Source organism: Corvus brachyrhynchos, unplaced genomic scaffold (assembly GCF_000691975.1).
Source record: "Corvus brachyrhynchos isolate BGI_N302 unplaced genomic scaffold, ASM69197v1 scaffold23, whole genome shotgun sequence".
In the NCBI taxonomy this organism is placed as follows: domain Eukaryota; kingdom Metazoa; phylum Chordata; class Aves; order Passeriformes; family Corvidae; genus Corvus; species Corvus brachyrhynchos.
This window is the reverse complement of record NW_008238983.1, coordinates 12,776,935-12,794,589: the sequence shown is the minus strand read 5'-3', so window position 1 is coordinate 12,794,589 and position 17,655 is coordinate 12,776,935. Positions and strand designations below refer to the sequence as shown.

The 17,655-nt window shown below is 40.4% G+C and overlaps 1 protein-coding gene across 11 annotated transcripts in view; it reads right to left on the bottom strand.

Annotated features, from left to right (window-relative positions):
* IKZF1 (IKAROS family zinc finger 1) overlaps positions 1-17,655 on the bottom strand; it is a 68,727-nt gene that overhangs the window by 11,604 nt on the left and 39,468 nt on the right. For 5 of the 11 annotated variants that reach the window (XM_017738761.1, XM_017738763.1, XM_017738760.1 and 2 more), the window contains exons 4-7: positions 11,164-11,217; positions 9,044-9,103; positions 6,736-6,996; positions 393-560 (exon numbers count right to left, since the gene is read on the bottom strand). In XM_017738761.1, coding sequence (XP_017594250.1) covers positions 393-560; positions 6,736-6,996; positions 9,044-9,103; positions 11,164-11,217 — 543 coding nt within the window. The remainder of the gene's footprint in view (positions 1-392; positions 561-6,735; positions 6,997-9,043; positions 9,104-11,163; positions 11,218-17,655) is intronic. The other 6 variants (XM_008637217.2, XM_008637215.2, XM_017738767.1 and 3 more) reach the window with 3 other exon arrangements.

Sequence of the window (17,655 nt, the reverse complement as noted above, 5' to 3'; positions counted from 1 at the left end):
TTCACTCCTTAGGTTGAGGATGAATAGCAGACTGTGTTTCAACTTTATATTATCTCTAACCCTAAAACATTAATCAACTTTAACTCATCTTCGTACTTCCATGAAATGGATTACTCACATGAGGCTTGTAAGATGAAACCCTAACACAGAAACTTTGAATCAGCCAAGAAGTATGGGAAAAAACCCAGTTCTTCTGGTGAAGGGTCGTGAGTGTGACGTGTTTAGTCATTTCTGATGCTGACACGCTGTGGCCGACTCACAGCTTGGTTAACCCCAAGATGGGGCTACTCAGCTCCACACTGTGAAAAGAGCTCTCAGGCTTGGTGGCCACCCCCATCTCCTCAGCAGGTATGGCGATAAGCAGCCCTGGTTATTCCCAGACCTTCACTTACCTGAGTGAGTCCTCAGGTGTCCCGTGAGGGCATCCCTGCGGCGGCAAGCGTAGTTACACAGGTGACACTTGAAGGGCTTTTCACCTGAGTGCAGCTTTATGTGGCGCAGAAGGTTGCCCTTCTGGGTAAAGGAGGCTCCACACTGATTGCACTGGAAAGGGCGCTCTCCTATGGGAAGAAGGAGAAAATATGTGAGAACAAAAAAATCTTATGCGGTAACAAGAGAAAGATTTCAGGGAGAAAGTTGTTTTCTCACTGCTGCTCTGTGACTTCCACCGGCTGCAGGTTTGATATAACATGAGGCTTTCAGACTAAACCTGCCAGTTTCTTAATGCTTCACTGGCTGGGTCAATTTGATCTGAAAATCTAATTTTTTTTTTCTAAATCAGAATGGCACATCACAATGCAAATTCAAACTCATTTAAATAAAGTGACTGCAGCATTTTGTGTTGAAGAGCCACTCTTCCTGATCAGCAGTTTTGGAATAAACCAATATCCAATTTTGCATGTTGTGGCATTTGGTGGGGTTTTTAATGTGGCTTTTTTCAAAGGGTCTTTAAAATATGCCACTGAAGCAGCAAAATAAAAAGGAAACTCATTAAAAATGCATTTCAGGATCACAAGTTCATTTCAGCGTTACATTCTTATATTTAAATGAAAGGCACTTCATTATAACAGTTATAATAACTTCTTTTCATTTACATTTTCCCTGTATTTTCCCTTTCAATTTCTTCTCCATTACCTGTCTGTCCCTAAGCAGCCAAATCAGGAAAGAGACAGAGAAAAGAGAGAAAGCAATAGAGTAAAATCACAGAAGTTAAGACAGTGCAAAGGAAGCCCTGTACTTCCATGCCTAAGTCCCAACCCTGCCCTAGGCAAGGTATGAACAGAGGAGCTGCACAAACAGGCTCTGGTGGTCTACACCTTGGACAGACATGGAAAAACTTGAACACACACAGCCTTGATTTGTCTAAACTGGTGCCTGTTATCAAGGAAGTGAATCAAAGCCTTTGCAAAAATTGATATGGCTGTTGTTTGCTATTTAGTGCTGTTTAAAATCAATATGTTAATTTATTAATTACGGGGTTTTAGGTTTTGCTCTTGGTTTTTAAATTTAAGATGGATGAGGCCTTTTCTGAAATCAGTGGGAAAAAAAATATGTCTCCAGCTGTACCAGATAGGAATAAGAGAAAATTTATACATGAGAGCATTCTATCAGCAAGAACTGCTTCTTCATGCCTATTTCTGCACGGCCCTCAACTAAGTCAAACTAGCCTTTAAAACTCACTTGCTGAATTCTGTTTCTCTTAGGCATCAATTCAATCTCTTGTAGTAATTATAATGCATCAACAACATTAGAAATAGCCCAGAGATGACTTGTTCTTAGTTTTGATTTTTTTTTGTGTAACAATAACATTGTATTTAAGATTTCAGAGCTGAAGTTAAAATATTAAAAAAAAAAAAAATTAAACAATATCTTCCTTCTCTCTCACTTAAACATCATGTATTATTTTTCACACCTAGGATGAAATTTTATGTCCGTACATGTGCATATATGTGCAGCATGATCATTTTTGACTTCTGGGTAATGCAGTAGAACAGCTGAAGATCAATTAGACAGCAGCACAATCCCAACCCAAAAATATGAAAACTCTGCCATCATGGCAAGACATTTTCAGTGGTCAGTTAGAAGCAGGGCAGCATAGTGCCTGTCAAGCCAAATGAGATCACTTTCTTGGTCCATCAAGTAGCTCTGTTCATCTAAACTATACCCACATCTGGTTCAGCTGGCGTGGCACACAAAAATGCCAGCATAAGCCTTACAGGACTTTGCAATGCACTTCATAAGCCATGCATGGTACAGTTAGGGGGAAAAGAAAACAGGTAAGTGTCTCTCTGCTTTACTTAATCTTTGGGGCAGTTACTCAGTGCGGAAGGTATTTTTCAGAAATGGACTGAAACAGTAAATGAAAGAAGTCAGCTTGGCAAGGGGAATACAAATTCAGAAGAAATGGTTAATTCTTACTAAGCAGCTTTTCTAACATTCATTTCTGTTATTTTTACTCAGAGGACTGTAAGGGGAGAATAAAGAATCATAAAAGTACTCCAGGAATGAAATGTAAAGCAAAGTAAGAATGAAATGTATCTCAAGCCTACAGCTCTCCCAGTTACAGGGTGAAATCTTGCACTAGGTGGAAGAGACAGATGGATGGAGCATTTCAAACGAGACTGCTGCATGCCAATTACTTCTCCAGAACTTACAGCGGGATCAAACGTAAGGGAGCCTGCACTCATGGTGCGTAGAAGGGAAACAACATTGTCACCAAAAGACCCTGAAGCTACGTGTAGCTTGGCTGGCCCTTAGTTGTCCATGCTACAACTAGTGGGGTGGAGAATGTCTTCCTTGTGAGCCCAGCAAAACTCCCAGACCTGCCAGGAAGCTGACAGCCACAGATGGAAGGTTACTGGGTGTGGTGATACCTCCCAAAATGAGGATTGAACAGGATGGAAAGAAAAAAAACACATAATGACTCTTTTTCTAAACACTCTAAACAGTGTGTTATTTTCTCCAGGTCTGAACAGCACATACCTGTCCTGGGCATGTTGCCACAATCAATTATAGGCCCAGGAACAAGAACTGCAATGGGACCCTGAACTCAATCAACCATTATCACCATTGCAGTGATTTGCAAGCCTTGCTGGGAGCTTGGGCCCTGGACCACTTTTTCAGTGAAGAACACTTATCATCTTAATTAAAATATTTCTCATTTCATAAACAATATGACAAGATCACCGAACACTCAGAGACCTGCAGAGCTCTCTTTTTCTTTTTTTTTTTTTTTTCCCTTCAATGGACATTAATTTTCTAAATAAATTTGAGATATTCAGGACCAAGTAACAAGATGTGAGTGAACTAACTGGTGACTTAAGTTAGTGTACATATAGGGAGGCAATATATACACCTACGCACACACATACAGAGATATGCACATATATGCAGATATATGCACAGTGAGCAAGAGAAGCTTGAATCTATACCCTGAGGTTTCAGCATCAGGAAGCAGGAGCTTCTTTCTCCTTTCAAGATCTCCTTTTTCTTAAACACCAAACAAACAAGAAAATTAATGTGCTGAAAGGGAAGGAGAGTGACAAGAGCTGGGCATCAGTGAGTTGGGATTTGCTCTGCAGATGGAAGCGACAGGTAAGGTGCTAGGAAGCCGTCCGTGCTGTACAACTGCCTGCAGACAGGAGGGGGCAAAAATATCAGGTGCTGCTCTGCATATCTGCATTTGGCAGGTGTATTCATTAAAAGTAATTATGTCTTTTATAAGGTCAGGCAGTCATTTTATTTTGGCACTTTAGTGTGCTAGAGTTTTGTTCACTTATCAAATATTTATTTAAGAAAACCTCACTGCATATGCAGGTTTTACATGAATTAGCAGCAAAGTAATTCATTTGTGAGGCTTATTCCTTCACCAGACATGTATTGAAATGGGCTTCAGCATAGTCAGTTAAATGTCTGTAATAGTATATCCCATTTCGACTTTAATTTTCACAGCGCAGCTGAAAGGAAAAGCAGTCACCACTGTTTCCCCATGACGTCCCTTTAATTTAAACTACCAGCTCTGAACTTCTACTCTTTTGCCAGCCCCTGAAAAACCACCTGAGCTCATTCAAAGAGGCTGCTCAGGAGAGGAGCTGAGGACAAGGCTGGAGGGAAAGAAAAGGCATTCTTTCCGTGGAAGGACACAGGGACAAAACTTCACACCCTTTAGTTTTACTGAGTGTAAAAGAAGGGGGTCCTCCTAAGCAAAGTGCCTCTTGTGGGGTGCTTCCACTGTAGGCTTGAACGACATTCCCTGATTAAAAAGAGGGTCTAGTTGGCAAGGGAAGAGCTCTGCAAAGGGTGGAGAAATCTTCAAGTGACAATCTTTGTGTGGTAGCACCCCAAGCACCCCTGGCAGCCAAATGGGTCCCTCTGCTAGGCAAGAAATTTGGGCAGCTGAAGGTCTGAGCCAGGGAAATGACCTGGCACCCAGTGAGGTGGCACCTGGGGATATTGTCACAGGGACCAGGCAGCCCAGCTTGTGCTCAGACACAGCATGCTGGGTACCAAGGAGTGCACAAGAAACAAAGGCAGCTGTGCCCGCTGCCTCCCTAAAGTCATACAGGCCGTATGTATCTTCATACAGGCCATTCAGCCCTGGTGCAAACACTGCCATGGACTCTTAGGGACCTGAAACAGCTCCTCTGATTCAGCAACAGAAGGGTTTTTTAATAAAAGAGCAGTCTGCTTAAAAAAGTACAAAGACTTCTACCTCTAAGTGCATTTCAAGTTGCAACATATTATTTCAACCACTACAGCATCCTCTTCAGCCCATGGGTCTGTTTAAAAGGCCTCATCTACAACTCATTTTATGCACTCATTTTATCAACTTTTAAAGTATCATATTAATGTAAGGGAAAAGGGAAAAGGGAAAAGGGAAAAGGGAAGAGGGGGGAGGGGAGGGGAGGGGAGAGGAAAGGAAAGGAAAGGAAAGGAAAGGAAAGGAAAGGAAAGGAAAGGAAAGGAAAGGAAAGGAAAGGAAAGGAAAGGAAAGGAAAGGAAAGGAAAGGAAAGGAAAGGAAAGGAAAGGAAAGGAAAGGAAAGGAAAGGAAAGGAAAGGAAAGGAAAGGAAAGGAAAGGAAAGGAAAGGAAAGGAAAGGAAAGGAAAGGAAAGGAAAGGAAAGGAAAGGAAAGGAAAGGAAAGGAAAGGAAAGGAAAGGAAAGGAAAGGAAAGGAAAGGAAAGGAAAGGAAAGGAAAGGAAAGGAAAGGAAAGGAAAGGAAAGGAAAGGAAAGGAAAGGAAAGGAAAGGAAAGGAAAGGAAAGGAAAGGAAAGGAAAGGAAAGGAAAGGAAAGGAAAGGAAAGGAAAGGAAAGGAAAGGAAAGGAAAGGAAAGGAAAGGAAAGGAAAGGAAAGGAAAGGAAAGGAAAGGAAAGGAAAGGAAAGGAAAGGAAAGGAAAGGAAAGGAAAGGAAAGGATCAACAACCACTTTGTTTTATCTAGGAAGTAGGCTATGGCCTCTCTTCTGAGTACTAGTTGTGGCTTTTCCAATAATTGTCTGCTCTTCCCTGACAGAGGGATTTATCACATGGAATTGAAGAGTACTTTGAAGCAGGCAGTGTAACAGCATTGTTTCTAAACCTGGGTAACCCATGTTACACTAACAGATCGAACGCTTCCACAGCTTAAACAGACACAGTTACTGTGACAGACAGCGACACTGAGGGAAATGGAATCCAGGGCTTTTCGTGGATCCTCTCCATTAAACCCTGAAAGCACTTTGTTAATCTCACTACTTAGTAATTGTGGGAAAGTTATTTAAGCAAGACTGTGAGGACATGGAGGAAGAAAGTGTCTATGTGTTTATTGGCACAACTATTTCAGTTGAATGTAACTGTAAGACAGATCATTCTTACCTTAAAAATATTTTAAAATTCCCTCTCATTGGAATATTCATGCAAAAATGCCAAATCCCCAATTTATTTTCAAAGCAACTTCTGTGAAACAGCAGTACAGTTCAGTTCTTCTCTTTTAACTATGAATGACATTAAAGTTTAGATTGGAAGCCTAATTTTTAGACATCTTATATCAGTCAAGGTGAGACTCACTCTTTACTTCTTCTTTGTTTCAGTCTCTTCATTTTTGGCCCTCTTTGAGACTATTCAGAATTATAAAATTGAGGCAAGAATATTCCCAGCACTGTATAATGAAAAGCCATCCTTATAGAACACAAAATTTTTACATGTCCCTTTTAGTGTCCCAGTGGAAACACTTTATTGCACATTTGGCCAGTGACAATACTTGTTTTTACTTCATGAAACACTGGACATGAAATGTAAGTCTTTTTTGACTAAGTCTATCAATACAGTTCTCTTAATATGTATTTTGCCAATCACTTTCATAATCACTGATCCATAACGAGCTTTGCTCTTTTGTTGGAAACATTACAACTGGGTTAATTTCAGAGTTAGCTGCAAATGGGTTTTTCAGCAGTTCTTAGACATTTCTTAGATATTAAACAAGACTTCTTTACTTTTCTTTTAAATTTGATTTTACAAACTTTTTTGTTTCAAACCAAACAAACAGCACAATTTCTAGCCCCATAGATGGACTTCCATGAAGAAGTCTCAATTCCTGTGCAGGCCAAAAGAATGTCCCAAAATAACTGAGTTCTGAAGGCTCACCAACGCTGCCTTACCTTACAAGAGGCAATATGTGCATGATACAGAAAATAACTCTTAGTTACTAATATGTGGCCAGTTCTTGTCAACTACAGGAAAAACTATGGCAGGCCTTACCAGTGTGGCTTCGTTTGTGAACCATGAGCACATTGGGACCGATGCAAATTATCCCACAGATATCACATTTTAGCTTTCCGTTAGGAAGTCGAATGCCTCCAACTCCTGACAAAGCCTTGCTGCCTGGGCCATTGTGTGAGCCATTCATTTTCTCTCCTGCAGCATCAAGCATTCGTAAATCCTCTGCACATTCTTCCCCATTCATTTCACAGGCACGCCCATTCTCTTCATCACTCTGAGTCTCTATTTTAATATTACCAGCTGAAAAAAAACAATACAGGATGCCACTCAGTTTGGTTACAGAACAAATAATGTGGCAAAGAAACAATCACATGAACGGAGTTAACTTCTAAACAGCAGGTACAGTATCACTAAATAACAAATGCTATGAACTCGACTACAATTCTATGGGCAATGAGATGAGTTTGTAACACATCAAGCAGTGAACAGTGAATATCAGTAAAACAAATACAAGGCATCCAGGGAGCTGGGAACCAAACAATATTACAGGTCTGTTTCTAGGTTGCTTTGAGATTTTTGTGTTTATAGCTTTGATTTTGACAATCAGGCTAATTGGAATGAAATTTAAAATGAATCCACTTCATAGGGATTTGTCCAAAACAATCATGAAAGTAAGTAACTCAATGGATAAAAATGAACAGAAAATGCAACACTCTCCACTTGGCAGGAAGATTCCAAGGGTTGTACTGAATCCAAAGTTTTGGTTTGCAGTTCTATGGGGTAAGCAACAACAGTGGGAAAGCAAAGAGTACAAACACTGATAAAGAAAGAAGAGTAGGGAAGGATGGAAGGAAAAATTTAAGGAAATTATAGGAGTGATAGTTGTGTATCTAGGACAGCAGGATTAGCATTGATGAATAACAGGAGAAGATTCCTAGAGTCAGGAGCTATGATTAAAAACCAGTCAAATAAAAAAGGTGGCTGGGAAAAGTGTTATGACTCTTTTGGATAAATCATTTTTGTTGTAATCCCATAGGCATCAATTGCTTACAGCCAGAAGAACTTAGGTGTAAATTTGCCATAGCCTCACAACATGTGATAACACAGAGGCTAGTAAATTTGATCTGATATGAACACAGCCAACTTTAACATTAAGGAAAGGGCCAAGATTCAGACCAGTTCATGCCAGTATTCCTCTTCTCTCCACAGGATTGCATGGTGTTTTATGAAGAAAAAAGTAGTATTTTCTGTTATTTCCCTATTTTCTGATCTGGTGATCAGATTTGGCAAAAAGTACTTCTTCATTAGGCTGAAAAAAACCTATTTCATTGCCCAAAATCTTACTTTCCATACAGTAAAAAACCCTCTACCTTCATCCCACCCCACCCCAAAAAAAGAAAGAATTTACTTTAGTGGGTAGCTAAGAATATGAGGGATCTGTTTCATCCAATGAAGTCCAGGTCTTTCCCTTCTCTTTCATGGTAACCTGATTCAAAAGTGATAGTGTAGCAGTGTGATAATAATAAGCTATTGGCTATAATTACCTCAAGAGGCTGAAAGACCTTGGTACTCCCTTGAAATGGAGAGGACTGACAAGCTCTTCTCTGATACATCCTGCAACCTCACAAGAGTCCCAGGAGGACTGCATGGATGTAACTGACTAGAGTACCTGACTCAAAATCCTGCTGGGAAACAGATGCCTAAAGGTGTTCACACTTAGGAATACTGCTTGACTGGACACCTTTTAAAAAGTCTACCAATCTAGGTATTTTAATGATTTTTCAAGTATTGCATTTTTAATAGAAATCATACACAAACCACAATAAATGCATATCATAAATAGCAGTTTTCCTTGAAAGTGTATGTTCTAAAAAGGAGAATAATTTAGTGATATGGCAGAAAAATCAATGACCAAACAATGACATAGAAAGATGGTATGACTGGTTAAACAGAAGTGATTCTGCAAATTTAGTGGACTACAACCCCATACTATTGTTTTCATCATGGCAAATGGAAGCAACAGAAGTATTTGGCCTGAGTATATGACAAGATCTTCCACAATTTACATGTAATTTTTTTTCCTTTCAGTTATAAGAATAATAAATACATGTTTATACTAAGCAATTATAGGCTCCTTCCCTGCCAGGGATTTGGAGAAGGTGGCTTTTGAAGCAGATTTTCTGTTAAGTTAAAACAAAATACATGTGAACAAAGCAAAAAGATCAGACTACTTAAGTGCATGCAGACAAACATACATTACTCAGAAGTGAAATGACACAAACAAAAATCATAAAAGTAGGAACTAGATGGAAATGCTCTGTAGTGAACTGAGTTTCAGTATACTTACTGGAAAAAGATTTGGGAATTATTGCATGAAAGTCCCTAAAGCCTTCCGCCCCGTATGCAGCTGCAATAAAGAAGGCAAACAGGATGCTGGTTTGTGGTACTGCTAGCAGTAAATGTAAAAGAAGATGGCACTATTGCTATAAGATAAATACCTAGGAGAAAGACAAAACTATCATCACAGAAGCAACATAAGCAGTTTAGGATGAAGGAGGAACAACAGAAGGACGTCTGGCAGGGGAATCCTGACCTGTCTAGAACAATTCCCATTTGTGAAAACGCCCTTTTCCTCCAAAGCAGCCAACAAGTTTTATCATGTTTTCTAGAAGCATAATGTGCTCTTGGGTATTCCCCTTGCTTGCACATTAATCCCTGCTGAAGTCAAGAGGAACTTTCATTAATGTGTCTCAAAAGCGTCAGTGCAGGCCCCTACAGTGCAGCTTCCTCAGAATTTATTTTTTGCCAATATGTCCTCTTTCCGTGACAGAGATATCTTCCTTACACATCCTTGTTTCTAATCTCTGCAGTTATAAAAAGTGAAATTGCATTGTTTTCTTCTCATGCCTGCTGGTCTTATGCAATGGAAGAAGAGGGAGTTCAGTTTTACATGTATATATTTATTGTTGTGTATATTGGAATATTTTTTGTTTGCATTTTTAAGACTTGTCCTCACAATGTATTTACAAAAACCCAGTTGTACAAATATACTACACCCTACATATTATGAGTAGCCACATACAAATTACCATGCCTTTGGCACACTGATACAGGTAATGCTGGAGTTCATTGCTTGGCATAAGCAATGACAGGGATATTGGTCCAGTCAATCTTCACTAAAGCTCTCCACAGCTATGCCCTGCACCTCTGCAGCTGTACTGCTCAATGAACATCCCGATGCAGACCAGGCTGAGTATGCAGGATGTGCATCCATTCAGCAGTGCAGCTCATGGCAGGGGCTCAGTTCAGGTGCAGAATTCACTTTGCCAGTGAGAGCTGATGGACAGTGAGGGCACCTGACTTACCCATGGTCCTCACAGAAATTTTATAGGTCTAGTTAACAAACAAAATCTCTCCCTGTTCAAACTTAGTAGTTCTTGCAAATCTGTCTGCTATATGAGAACTAGTGAAAAGAGCCCCACTGATGCAGGAGACACAACAGGAGAGAGGAATCACTCCAGTGGAAATCTAAGAAGGGTATTTTTTTTTTTTCCCTTGGGACTTATATTGGAAATAAAAACCATCAATGTTTTCTGCTTTTTTTGTGAGAGTGATTCCTGTCCCTCCCTTGCTATAGTGGAGAAATCACTTATGGAGCAACAAAAATGTGAAAAATACCTCTAAACCATATTTTTCATATGCAGTGATTAAGAATATACTCAGCATTTTTAGAGTTTTCTGAAACAGTTACCTGATATGATCTTTGTAGAAATAATTTCTGTGCACATCCATGTCTATGTACACACATGTCCAGACATTAATTAGCTCTACAGTAAGTCATGGTAATAATTGCGTGTTGGCTCTTCTAACACCATTAAGAAATTACTCATTAATTAATTTACTTCAATTTGGTTGAAGGTGACCTAAAAGGCTCTGGATTTTATTCTCTTTGTACACATTATTACAATCCAAGGAAGTTTAATACGAACCCCTTTCCACTGTGGAAGTGGTGCAGAGTGCTTCGTTGTCACTGAACTGACAGCTTTACCCCATTCCTTTTTTACCTATCCAGAGTGTGTAAAAATTACCCAAAACCAGAGCACTAGCTGGGTCCCTTGTGCTCTCTGATGTTTACTGGGAATTTGGGGTTTTCTGAAGAGCATTTGGAATTAATGTTAAAGCATCTTCTCAGTAGTCTATGGCTAAAGGTGATTTAGGTAAGTCTTAGGAAAAAAAATAAATTGATATGTCAAAAGGGAGAGAGGTGATGATATAATTTATCACTGAAGAGCAGCATTGCTGGCTCTGCATCAGACTTGGGCCAGGGCAGTCAGGAAAGCAGGATGGTATGAGAGGAGACAGCATCACACTTCCCTGGAAAGAGCTGAGCAACATGGAGATGGAAGGGAGGCATTTTGCAATGAGTGAAAGAGTTGATAGTGAGCAGAAAGGAGAAACAAAACAGACCTCCTGGGAAACTGGACGTAGAGTGTGGCTTTCGAAGGACAGAGAAATAGGCAGCTGGAAAAAAGATGCATGTGAACAATTAGTAATTTGTTTTTGATCCATTGCCAATTTACCTTCTCTTTTAGCTACGGGACTCCCTCCCAGCTGTAAAATCCTTTCAGTTTTGTGAGACTTTGGCAATGGCACAGGTCTAAGCACCTGGGCCATAATTCCATTTGGAAGGGGGCATTCACCTCCCATGTAATATTCTTCTCCAGTGGGATTTTTAAAGAACCAAAAAGCATAAGACCTGGTTACCAAAGGTATTTAGATAGTAACAGAGAAAGACCAATCACACTGAAGCTTCTGAGGCATTTAAACAATAGAGTTCCCTTACTCCTTTTGATTTTTAATGGGATTTTACCTTTCATCCCAGTAAGTACTAAACTGTATCCTTGTGGCATATACCTTTAAGTATAGTTATCCTCCAGACTTTCTTTGAAAATAACCCCAATAATTTGATTTTATTTTCATGCAATGTCTTGCTCGTGCTTTGTAGCCAAGAGCAGAGAACTCTCTGCTTGAACTCTTCAACTCTCTTCAAATTGCTGCAAACAGTTTGGGTGCATGTAATTTTTTGTTTTCATGGCCCACTTGTTATTCCAAGACAAGTCAGAAGTATTTTGTTGATATTAGTTGATGTTTAAAGGGTAGTTTTAAAATACAAGAGTTCTCATGAAGACACCATAACTATTCAACCAACAAACATACCTGACTGATTTGAACAGCACATTATCACTGCAACGGTGAGAAAAAAAACTTTAACACCATCCGCTCTAACAAATGATAGAAAATGTTGCTAAAAAGGCAGACTAAGATGGAAAAAACCCCACTTATCAGACCAAAATAGCATGCCAACATGTGTCAACAAATGCAGACAGGATCTCTTCTTATTTACATAAGTACTCAGAAAACAGAATATTGTCAGCAATCCCACCCGTTATTTCTGATAGAAGACGTAATTAACAGCTACTCTGTTTTGTTACAGCATACCAAAATTTTAGCACTTGGCTATGAACTGAAATCCTTCCCCCTTTTCCTTTTTACATCATGGTCATTTACTGTGTCATCAGCTCTGTTCTCACCCCACAAGAACACTGCAGGTGGAGGATGCCATCCCCCAAAATGAAAGTTGTTTGTCCACAGAATAGTTAAGGAGTCATTATTCACCAGCCAGACTTGGCAACAAAGACCAATTCTTCAACTTAAATTATGTTTCCATTAATAGTATCTTTCCCTTATGAGCTTCTGAAGTGACAAGAAGAATTGTGTGGGTGTGAAAAATGACAACAAAAGGTCTGGGCAGAGGAACCATAATTAACTATGCAATGCCTTGAGCCCTTCTTCAGTATAATTTAGATGACACAACAGAACACAGATGGGGCTGACCAAACGAACTGGTTATTTAGCTACAGAAAAAGCAGATGCACCCAAGTGCTCTTAAAATTTTTTTGCTTTCCCCTTTCTACATATAGCACTGCATTTCCAGTTAATCAAGTGCTTGTGGTGTCTCTGTGTGTAGAATGCTGAAAGTTAGAGGGCATTTTTTAAGGGAAACAAAAATAACAGAAGGAAGAGTAGCAGCAAGAACTTCTGGGACAACACCTGCAGGTAGAGAGGCTGGTGCTGACGGATAAGGAGATCCTCCCTGCAGGGTCCATGCTGCTTCCCTTGACTCTGAGTGCCAATCAGCCCTTGGCAGCCAATTTCTTCCCTACTCTAATTTTGGCTTTCCATCAAATGGATACTATTCCAGAAACACAGGCGTCCACAGATAAGCTATCTCCCATGGGACAACTGGTGTGAGGAGCTCCACCCATGTCATCACCCATGACTGCTACTTCTCCCTGCTGCTGTCTGGGGGAGGTGCCCACCCTATGTGCCAGCACCAGCGCCCAGCAGCATGCACAGCCTATCCTCAGCAGAAAGGAGCAGGGAACTGTGCTTCACTGCATTGCAAAGCACATCAACATGTTTTTCTAGGGGCTGCAGTGAATTCAAACCGTACAGAATCAAACAAGTGAACAAAACAACCAACAAAGTATGTCCTTTCCAGGTACAAAAAGTGGCTTTTGCTCCATTATGCATTCTCCCAGTAGCCCCCTGTTAGTTACCTACAAGAATCTTCTAAAGGACCAGTAAAGTTTCATTGGTTAAAGACATTCAAATAATGCCCTCAAATACACACTTGAAGCTACATGCCTTTCATATACCTTTCTAAATTTGAGTTTCAGTAGGAAATGATCTGTAACCAAACCAAGGGGCTGGTCTAGTTCATATTTCTTGTCTTTGTTGTGACACTTCCTGGTACATTTTGTACTGGATTCAAGTTGTTTTTTCAAAGGACAGTTAACTACCTGGCTGCTTGATGTTCATCATCTGAACTACAAGTAAAACTAAGTTTTAAAGGCAAAAGAAAGAGCGCTGTCAGGAAATGCTATATTAAACCTGTTTCTCAAGTTCCACATGCATGTGTAATCCATGCTTCCTATATTGGAAATGCTCTGCATCTTTTACTGGCTGCATGATGGAGAAGCTACGAGAACTGCTGCAGGTTTGCTGGTAACAGACTTTATTGACGCTTCTCTCCTTTGAGAAGTAAGCTGGGAACGCTTTCAAACTGGGGAGAAAGATTTGCTGACAAATGATCATAAGAACACCACTTTTCATCCTCAAATTTTTTGTCTCTTCTGCTTTCACCAGATTTTTTAAACATGGGCATTAAAGGATGAGGGAGTAGTAAAAGGACATTTATCAGGAAATTTTTAAAAAGCAAAGTAACCTTAAGTAACAAGGCACAACAGTGAGGTAAAACAATGACCATACACAAAAACATTCTCAGCTCATGCAGGTTTACCTGTGAATACACATGCTTATGTGCTGAGACTGGAACCTCTGGAGCTGGATTCTCCAAAAAGACTACAGGCACAATCATTGTGGCTTACACTCTTACCCACACAGCAACAGTTATCCAAGAACAGCAGAGACTCAGATATATGATATCCTAACACTTATAAGGCATTTCCCTTCTCTAATCCTTCCAGAAAGCATGCTTTAGTGAAAGTCACAGGTGTTAATCAGACCTCAACTAATGCAACAAAATTCTAGCTGAAGGCAGTTGCATGTGGCAGCTGGGAGAACAAGAAGGGAGTATGCACCTGCAAAGACTAGCGTTTTGGAGAAGAGGAATGCCTATATTGAGATTCAACAGGCAGACCAGAAGCTCCTCAAAGATGGAAGAGACAGCCAGGCTCTTCCATTAAGCCATGCTGTCACAGCTGGAAGTTGTCCTTACCTGGAGGTTACCGTGGGCATCCCTTAACAAGGCAAAGGGCTTAAAAAGTGCAGAAACACAATTAAAAAACAGACGAGGTGATCAGTTACATATAAATAATGTGAACTGTAGTTAGAGGGGGAATTTTAAGCTTGCTTGACCAAGAGCAAAACCTGTGAAATGAGAACACGCACAGAGGGTTTTGGTCAGGTAGCAACTGAAGGCAACAGTCACTGCCCTGAAGAACAAAACTACCACTTGGGAGCAATGAAGTGCCCTTGGTTCTGTGGTTCAGGGAAAGGCAGGGACATGAACTATTTTGTATATTGCTTCAGAGAACCTAAATTTGCCTTGCCCTGAATGCAAAGGGCATTTGCATTTTCAAAGCCCTCCTTTGCAAACCCTCCCCTTTTCATGTGCCAGCTCAGTGAGCTGCTTGCACATCCTTACTTTTGTGCCTGGAGTAGCACAGAGCTACCCTGGCTCAGGGTCAGGGCCTTGCAAGTCCATCCACGTTAAAAAGTCCATGCATGTTAACAACGAATGTGCTGTGCCTTTGCTATCAGTGAACGGACCCAGGGACTTTTCCAGGGACCATTCAGCTACCATGATGATGTCTTGAGCAACATTTTAAGCAAATGTACATAGTTCCACATAGCTGTCAAAGGGTCAGAAGATCTAAAATTAGACCAAGCAGCTGTGTTTAGGTTTGGGGAGGTGCCCTTGGGTGTCGTGCCAAAGCTGTGCACTGTCAATGTCCTCTTTCGAGAAGAGGTCAGAGGAAGAAATGGAGAGGAACCCAGCCATTTCAGCACTTGGGAGGGAATGCACTATGAAAATTTTATTATCTTGCCTACTCCAAAAACAAATTGCTGAGCAGAGTCTTCTGTGTCCCCCTCATCTGACACAGGGGAAAAAAAACCCAGGGATACTGAAAGTCTATTTTAAGCTAAAGCAAATCAAATGTAGTCATCACTTTATGAGTGATAAAGTAAATGTTCTCTCTCAGAACTGTGAAAAGAAGGTGATGTTGAATTACGAGGCCTGCTTTATGTCTGTTAACCCTGAGTGCTCAGTTATTTTTCCAGACACAATTGAAGACTCTTCTTTTTGGGTTGTAGAAATATTATGAGAAAGTTTTGCTATCTAAACTGTTGTTTACTTGATTAGTGTGTGCTCAACATTCCAGCGAAATGAAATCCTAATCTACATCTTCTAGGGAAGAGGCAAAAATTGTTCTACAGTGTCTTGGGGTGATTTTATGATGATACTGTATTTCCCTTTCGTCTGCTTTATGCCCAGAAATGGGTCCCATAGCTTTAGGCTGGGTCCAGAAGAGGGAGGAGAGAAGCCAGGCGAATTCTTCAGTGCTGCTGGTATTCAAGGGCTCACATACACTCCCCCTCGTTCTCCCCGCTGCAGAGCCGAGGGAGCACCTTCCTGCTTTTAGCCAGCCTGTTAGCCGAGGCAACAAATTTTCCCATACCAGCATACCTGCATACCAAAATGCTCCGGAATTTCTTCTTCTTCTTCTTCTGGAACTGTTTGGCCTAGCTGTGATCCGAGAACCAGATCATCAGACCCCGTGGACCAGCAGGGAAGCTGCAGGGACACCACATCCCATCCTCCAACCTTGGGAAGGACTGAGACATCTACAGAGGGAACTCTAAATCCACCAGCTTTCTCCGCATTGAGGAGGTTTATTATCTAACATTACTCATTTGTTTCTTTGTCCTGCTGGAACTCTACTTGTTAAATAAATAGTTTTTTTCACTTTCATCCAAGAAATTAATTTTGTGTCAGTGGGAGGGGGAGTGCTGAAACCTGCCCTCTTACAAGGAGATGTTCATTACAGGACGTTTCCTCCTAAACTTGTCTCAAACTGAGACATACAGAAATCTCAAAGAATTCTCTGAATATGGACCTACCTGATAGCTCCTGAGAAGAAGAATGTCAGAACAAAATCAATTATTTCCCACTGTGTATCACAGACAATGCTTTGCTACAGGGACCTGTATTCCCCCTCTGGCAATCAGTCCTCTGTTTTGAAATGGCAAGAAACCCCAAATGATGCTGGTAGACTCTTGAGCACTTAGAGATCTGTATAATTCTGAAAGTCTACAAACTCTGTTTAGTACACATTTTAAAGAAACTTATTGTCTTTCCTCACTTCTTCACCATTTTTCAAGCTTGTTGTTTTCTTGCTTTTACCTCAGGAAAAACAAGCACACCTTCCCTTTCCTGAAAAGAATCCAACCTTAACAATATTAGTGCTATGACAAGTCATCCCTGGCATTGGATGCCTCTTCTGTTGCAAAGTTGAATACTGGTTTCTTGGGTCTTTGTGCACAGTGCTAAGAGAAAAACCTAGATTTCACTAGCTTTCTGCAAAAGCAGAAGGAGAGAATATTTTAAAAAAAGGTCAGTTTCTCAGAAAGATGTGGAGAAAAATGTCAGAAGTTAAGACTAAAGAATTTTATATATAAAAGATGTTACAGCAGGAAGAGCATCCTACCTGGACTTCCTAGATCTGATCTGCAATCACACCTCAGATGTGATTCAAAACTACCAAATTTAGGAGTCCCTATTCCTGTCCTGAACTGTGTCTCCAAAACCAGAAAGGAACTAGGCTGCAGAGTTGAAGTTTAGCAGAGTTTCTGGTGCAGGTGTCACCATGCCTCCAGAAGAGAGAGTCAATCCACTCAGGTGCAACTTCCTCAAACTCTGAACAATTCTTCAGCAATATCTAAGGCTGGTGAGCATAAAAGGTGTTTTAAAACTATTTTATGTCTCTGTTGAATGAGTAATCTGACATTTGAAACTCACTCAAAACACAGTCAAGATCACAATCTTCAGACAGTCACAATTACCATGCACGGTATCTTGCATCAAAGTACAACCATTTTCCTAACTTGGATAGATCAACAAAGCATCCAAGCCAGCACACTGCTGGCAGAACTTCAAGGGACAAGTCTTTCAAAATAATGTGTTTTAAATTGAATAGTCTCCAACAGCATCACTCGACTAAATTGTCACAAGGAGCCCAAAACTGACTATTATGAACATCAGAAAATTATGTAACTCAGACCACAGAAATTATCCCACCAGAGTCTTTATTTTTGGATGAGGTACAGAACAGAATAATCCAATGTGGTCTAACTAGTGTTCAAACACTCTTT